At 37.8% G+C, this 7,619-nt stretch overlaps 1 protein-coding gene across 2 annotated transcripts; it reads left to right on the top strand.

Annotated features, from left to right (window-relative positions):
* The first annotated feature begins 788 nt into the window (after positions 1–788).
* LOC104586051 (uncharacterized) lies at positions 789–6,149 on the top strand. Of its 2 annotated transcripts, XM_088886332.1 has the most exons (5): positions 810–964; positions 3,646–3,708; positions 3,879–4,104; positions 4,197–4,301; positions 5,102–6,149. In XM_088886332.1, exons 3-5 carry the CDS (start codon positions 3,921–3,923, stop codon positions 5,842–5,844), a joined length of 1,032 nt encoding a protein of 343 aa, XP_088742458.1. In that variant the 5' UTR covers positions 810–964; positions 3,646–3,708; positions 3,879–3,920; the 3' UTR covers positions 5,845–6,149. The 2 variants fall into 2 exon arrangements, with proteins under 2 accessions (XP_010241455.1, XP_088742458.1); XM_010243153.3 differs by lacking the exon at positions 3,646–3,708 and having other exon boundaries at positions 789–964.
* Positions 6,150–7,619: the final 1,470 nt, after the last annotated feature.

Raw genomic sequence — 7,619 nt, 5'->3', positions numbered from 1 at the left:
CAGGTCTTTAGTGAGAGTATGTGAGAGAGTATGAGAGCTTATGTGCGCATACCTTTCAGAGTGATCCTGGGGTCTTTTATAGCTATCTGAGGTTCAGTTGCCATTAGGCATTGTCTCTGAGTCTTCTACGGAGTTGTTTCTGCATTTTGGGGCGTGCTGAACTATCAGTTGCTAGATTTGCGCAGCGGTTACAGGTTGCTCGCGAGTCTTGCGGTGTATGGTTCGTTGAGCTGCTCTCATAGTTGCGGTAATGGTGCTTACGTGGGTGTGGCCCATGGGACCTTTTCAGGCGAGCTGGAGTTGTTGGTGGCCCAAGCTCGCCCTAGCTCGGCTGCGTACCTACTGTTGACTGTCACATGTCTTCTTGTTGAGCTGTCTTGTTGTGCTAGACGCTATATTACCAACGGCATCCACGTGTCAATAATTGTGTGGGGTGACCAAAATGTCACTCATCAACATGTAAATAATAAACCTATTGCAAGTTAATATGTAAATATTAGATAAAAATACATTATAAATTTATCAAGGGAAAACCGTTGGAAGAGATCCAGATTCGATTGGATAATTAATTAATCTTGTTCTTTGGGATCCAAATCAGGCTTAAATCGGATTGGATTTTGGATTTGGACTAAACAATTGGGTTCTCAAACCATAATAGTTCCGGCCAGGCTTGAGCTAATCGAGGCCTCGGCCCAATGTTCCAGGCCCAAGCCTAGCTCCCGAATATCCAAATCCAATCCGTGCAATATTGGGTTAGGCCGGTCCGGTCCGGTTGAGAGAGTCGCCTTCGCAAATCGCAAATCGCAACCCTGTTGAATTCCCATTTCGTTAGTTTTGCAAACCCCAGCGACCCAGTCAGATTTCAGAAAGGTGAGTACTGAGTAGGAAGCTTACAGCACACCTGCATCGTTACCTTCAGCGCAAGGTGACTCTCTCCGGTGAGATATCTCTCGTTTCCGGCAAGGTGAGACTTTCTTGAAAACCCAACTAGATATCTTTTAATTCAGAAAAGCTGTATTGTTGGATTGGTAATGAGGGTTCTGTATTTTTTTTTTCATTTTTTTCCTGGTTTTATTGATTTGTTCCATGAGAAATGTTTCTTCCTCTTCTTGTCACTACGAGAGAAAAAAGGGTTTCGCCCTGATATTTTCTAAGTGGTTTATGTGGTTTCTTTTTATTTATTGTTTTTTTTTTCCTCTCCGTGATTTCTTCTTCTGTTTCTTTGATAAAATGTATTGGTTAATGTCATTACAGCGAGTAATAGATCCTCTTTTTAGATAATAATCCCTTCCATTGCAAACCCCTTTTGGTCTCAATTGGCTGATTGCGTGGGAAAATATGTTCGGGTGCTGTATCTTCCTGTAGAGTTGTAGGGGACATGATTGGAGATGTTAATCAATTTTTTACGGCAGGGAGTTGTCAACTCTGTTGGTGGAGTTTTTGTTTCCTTTTATCGATACCCTTACAGACATTTCTTTTATTAACATAATGGACATTTAGTTATAGATAAAAGGAGGTTCTTGGTTAATTTCATTAATATTGTGATTACTGTTCCTAGGGGCCATTGCTTGGTGAAATGGAGGTGATGATATTCGTTTCTACTGGGAAATGAAAAAGGAATATGTAATAAAAAAAGAAAATAATTAGTATACCTATTAGTTTTTGTTGTTTTTTTTTTTTTTTCTTTCATAATGTACACATGAGATTGCATTGCATGCATATAGTAATGTGTCCTGAAGTTTTTTGGTGGCGTTGTTTTCTTCCTTATTGACCTTTTTTTTCCTATCCCACAGATAGTGTGAGTGAGGATGTAAGCTTTACAGTGGGTTCAATAACTCATGCAACATCTTAACAACTTCCACCATCATTTAGTTTTCATTAAATTTGCTAAAAGAATTATTAAGATTCGCAAGTTTGTCTCAATATCAATTTGGCTTGCAAGACACTTTTGATTGTCATTTCCATTCCTGGTGACATCATAGTTGTGGTCAGGATACTTGGTAACCAATCTGGTATTGAACATTTGTTGGGGGCCTTGGGGCAGCTGCTGCAGCTCCAAAACAAAGGGGTTGAAATCCATCATATATCCCAATAGTGGTGTGTGAACTGTGAAGCATCATAGATGCTGTCATGGATCTATGGTTAAGGATGTAAAATCTAGAATAAAGTTTAGGAAAAGAATGACATATGACCGTGAAAATTTATGGAGGTATAGTAGATCGGATGGAGGAAGAAAATGGGGTATTGTGTGGCTGGTCTGTACCTACAAGAAAAATCACTCAGATCTGAATCTTAGGTTAGAAGTAAATACAAGGCTGAACCACTGGTCCATAATTACATCTGATAAATGGTCCAATCTACAGGCCCATGCTTGATAGACTGTTCTGAAAAACTGCTTGTGAATTGTGATGTTGGACCAGTAGACAAGTAGCACAAAAATCTTCTCTAGAAATCAAAAGTGAAAAGGACTATTACTAATATTTAGGAGTACAACTTGGGTTCACCTGAACGAACATTTTACATTCGGGCTGGGCCCATTCAAATTTTGACAAAAGCCCAACCCATGCCCACCCAAGTTGCACCCCTACTAATATTGATCCTGGCTATTTGGGGTCTTCAGTGGGGTAGACTGGATACACACCTAACCTTTGTCATTTGTGCATAAAGTGGCTCATCTCAGACTTGGAATTCTATTTTTATGCTTGTCGGTCTGATATACTTTTGTACCAAGCAATGGCCCCTTCTAGAAATCAAAGGTGAGGTTTCCATGAATATCTAAGGGATACAATGACATTTTTTTATCAATATAGTACACAATGGCATTTTTTTTAAGTTACAATGGCTGCTAAGTTTAAGATGGGGTTTAAAGTTGAAAATGCAATGTTTGGATTCCACAAGCAAATCAGTCTAAAGGAGTAAAAACCGAATTGATGGTCCACCCATTATTCAGCATATATTGAGAACTTAATAAAAATATATGATTGGGAGAGTCAAATCCATATAATTGGGCCTTGAAAAATGATTTAGTAGGTTAAGGCTTACTGGTGCAATTTTTTAGGGCCAGGGAATTGAGTTGGGTTCAAATATTTGTAGAAACCCAATTGCTAATCTATCATGTACTAACTTACCTAGATACAACAAGGACACGGCTGGAAAATGGTGTCAAATATAGAATTTTAACTACAAATTGAAGCATCTGACAAAACAAAGCACCCTTGTACAGGTATCCATTTATAATAGATCATGGGAATCATATGAAAGCCATATAGAGTTAGAGAATGGTGTGGTTTTGGATTCCCCTTTCATTATCATTTGGCCCCACATGGACTTGTTTTGGGGCCTTCCTTTTTGATGTCTGATCTTGTATCAGACAGATCAGATATTGTTGAGTGTAATAGAGTTCAGGTTTGGGTATACTTGTACTGTTGGACATGAGTTGTTGAGATCTCTAGTTGCCATCATCTGCCATATACCACTTAAATGCGGTCAGCAGCATGAATGATGTTCCCTCATTTTGTTCTAGCTAAGGCTATATTCTCACAAGAAATTATCATTTCATTGATTTGAATTAAAATATGCAACTTTTCTCCATAGTGATATTTATTCATCATAAGTAACTAGAAGCATATCTTTATGTTAAACTAGGTTTTCCAAAGTATAAACAGATATAGATAAACTGAAGCTTGTTTTGGTGAAGTTTCATGGAAGGTAAAAAAGATTCCACCATTTTGATCAATTATCTATGCTAACTGGCATTTCTCTAACATATTTTCTATGAACAAACATTTATAAAATTAAAATAGTATCTTTAGCTTTAGTTTCAGCTCACCCTTTGATTTTACAGATAGCAATGAAAATTATGTGCATTGTTCATGTAGGAAATATTGGGCTCAGCATGTAATGCCTGTGAAGAAAGTAAAATGAAACCAGGAGCACATGGGATTTCTAGAGCTCAGAAGTCAAAAAAATTTCAAGGAGAAGGGCCAAATTGGGTTCTTGTTGCAGGAGGTGCATTGTTGAGTACTTTATCAATTCAGCTTGGATACAAACTCAAGCAAGCTCTTGATACAAAGAGACTGAATAATGCTAGTAACAGATTGAAAGGTCTTTTAATATATAGTTTGTTGACATTTTATATTATAAACTTGTATCCTTTAATAGTTTTTAAATGTTTTTGTTATTTTTTTCATATTCAGGAAATGCAGACTCTGTTGACAAGAGGACACTGGGGGTTTGCACATCAAACTCAAATCTATATTCTTTTCCACAAGATGAAGATAGCTTTCACAAATGTTGTTCAGGTGGAGAATTTTTATGTGACTCATAACCATTGATGAATCAAATTTAATTTTGTTGACAAAAAATTATTGGTCAACAATAATTAGTTCTAGTTCCTTAAATTTTGTGGTTTTTGGTTATTTGCTAATTGTGGTCATGTGCATTACTGGTGAACATCCATTATTGGTTATTTGTTGAGGTAATGCTTGGTTTTGTTGTTATGTGCAGTTTACTTGTGCTTTTAACTATTAGAGTTTTGGTTAAGGTAATTGCCATTTAAAGGACCTTGATGTGATTATCAAGCATTTCACTGCAAGAGGCCATTGCTTGGTGCAATGGTAATCTCAGACTGATTAGTGTGGGAACGCAGGTTCAAGTCTGAGATAGGTCAGTCTATGGGTAAAAAAAACCAAAAGTTAATTACATATCCAGCCTACCCCTCTCAACCCCCCCAACTGCTAGGGCCATCATTAGGTAACGGCTCTTTGCAAAGCATTTCACTGTGCTAATATTTGATGGACTGATATTTGAACTCATTTCACGAATAAATAATTGACCTGAAAAAGGGAGAAAAAGAATTTGTGAAGAAACAAAAAATCAAGGATAATTTTCCCCTTTAACAATTGTTGCATTGGATGTTAAATTATGTTCTGGCAAAAGTGGCATTTCACTTTAGGTTCTAGTTGTTTTGCTTCTTGCTTTTAAAACACTGTAACCAACCTGGGTTATATAGTTTTTTTTCTCTTTTATAATTATAATTATTATCATTGTTGTCATCATCATTGTCATTATGTTTGTTAATCTTTTGAGGGCGTTGAATCAGGGTTTTCTAGTGGCATGATGGAGATTAAGCATCAATCCACCGCCTCTACCTTGAAAGAACCTAATCTGACACTGCCTTTGGTAACAATTCCATATCTGGAATCTAACAAAGAAAATGGTGTGATGTGGGCATCTTCTTCTCCCAATTGCCTTGAGATGCCTCCAAAGCCATTCCATCACTCAAATAGTTCAGAATCTCCCTGTGTGTCAGAATCTGGTTCTGACATCATCACCAAGCAGGAAGTGATAAACAAACTAAAGCAACAGTTGAAAAGAAGAGACGAGTTGATCCTAGAAATGCAAGACCAGATTACAGCATTGCAAAATGTGCTCAATGGTCAGCTGACTCATTCTGCCCATTTGCAGTCACATCTTGAAGCTGCAAATAGTGAACTCTTTGAATCAGAGAGAGAGATCCAGAGGCTGAGGAAGGCCATAGCAGATCACTGTGTAGGAGAGATGGGTACTTGCGAGAAGCCCATGGCAGTTGGGAACTGCGCTGAAGAACAGGATGGGCATACAAATGGCTTTATTGGAGGTGAGAATTATCTGGCGGTGATGGACAAAAGGAAAGGAGGTGGTGATAGGATTGAGATACTGAAGAAAGAAGTGGCAGAGCTAAAGGAAGTAATTGAAGGGAAGGAATACTTGCTTCAGAGCTACAAGGAGCAGAAAACAGAGCTCTCCTCAAAGGTTCAAGAACTGCAGGAGAAATTGGCTTCTCGGGTACCAAGTATTTTGTAGATGCTGCCTCAATATTGTGTATTCTTGTGGTTTTTTGTCACATCGGGAGTGAACATTCTTTCTCCTTTCTTCAATAGGGTTCACATGTTTCTGCTGACTTTGCTTTAGTTTTAGTAGTTCCTATCTTTGGCTAAAGGCGTTATTGCTTCCTCTAACGCTACTAACAGCTTGTATTTGGCTTCTTGTATGTCTCAAGGTCAAGGCTATGCGGCATGGATTGCCAAAGGACATTTTGGTTGTGATATAATATAAGGCTGTATATATTTCCTGCTCGTTTTTGGTAAAATAATTGACACCACTTATAGTTTATTAATCTCTGCTTTTTATTTCATTTTTTTTTTGAGTGGAAAGAAACTCACCCAACATCTCTGAACTTGAGAATGATGATCCAACTCCTACGTTTGAACTTGCTTCTGGCTAAGGAAGTTTCTTTAACAACTTATCCTGCAACTTGCTAGTGCTTTCAACAAAGCTTCATTCCTAGTTCCAAGTTCTAACCCTACGGGGCTGGCAGTCAGCTACAGGCATTCTGTTTTACTTTTACCCTTCCACCTTTATGCAAGGGAGCCATACCCAGTCAACTTAGCAAGGCTTTAATCCTAACAATTTGGGGTCAGTCAGCTACATTGATCTCTGCCCTCCAAAATACATTCTTTCAAAATCAAGAGTCGTGCTTTCTCTTAAATGGTAAATGAATAAATCGTTAGATCATTTATTTTTATTCTAGTCCATGTCTTCTTTCGCGGCTTTCGCCTATTCCTCGCTCTTTTACAGCCCAACTATTTTGATATTTTCACCATTTATCACTTATGGTATCAGTAATGCATGTAACAAATAAAATTGCATTAGGTCATATAAAGACCAAAAACAGGTTTCTAACTCTTGTTTCAGGTTGCACATCTCTCAAATCCTTGATAATGGCAGCTGTCCCAGCTGCAACCACTGTGTTACTTGTACGGTTGTACCATCCTTCATGAGATGGCTGCAAATGGCATCTATTGTTTGAATTCAAATTTGAATCTGATCCATTTAAGGATGATCCGAACCTGCTCTGTTATAATTGGACTGATACCCCTCTAACCCCATATAGTTAGGGGTGCTCACAGTTCGGTTGGGCTTATTTTTCAAATCGAACAAGTATTATCAGTTTTTGGAAAATCAGTAAATAAAACTGAATCGAAGCCAATCGGATAACCAGTTGATTGGTTTAGTTAACCATTAATTTGGTTTGTCAGTTTTACTTTTTCTTTGATACTTATAATATATAAATAAATATATAGATAATATAAAATATATATGATATACATAAATATACATATATTGATCGGTTTGGTTAATTGCTAAATTTTTATATTGGTTAATTGAAACCAAACTGATCGGCCCAGTTAATCAGAATTTTCAATTCAGTTCAAATTTTTGGTTTTTGATGATCATCCATACATATAGTTGTTATTGTTTGGGTTATGGTTGAGCTGGCCCCAGGTGCCATGTGTCACCTCTGCAGGCGCCTTATCACTTCGGCCATGTTGGTACCATGTAAGATGGATAAATGTGACCAAGATAAGAGAACTTCGCATGGATAAGGAGGACAACTTTGCCAGGGATTAGGTCTTATCCTGAAGACCTCAGCAGACAACCTCATCCCAACAACCCCAGAAGCTTCATCCGAATAGGACACGAATATTCAGCTATAAAAATGTAACTCCGCTCAAGGTAAGGGACTTTTTTACTCTCAAGCACACATACTGCTATTCTCCCTTTACTCAGACTAGCAC

This window comes from Nelumbo nucifera, chromosome 4, assembly GCF_055504915.1.
Source record: "Nelumbo nucifera cultivar China Antique chromosome 4, China Antique-T2T, whole genome shotgun sequence".
Taxonomy (NCBI): domain Eukaryota; kingdom Viridiplantae; phylum Streptophyta; class Magnoliopsida; order Proteales; family Nelumbonaceae; genus Nelumbo; species Nelumbo nucifera.
This window is presented reverse-complemented; position numbering and strand designations above follow the sequence as displayed.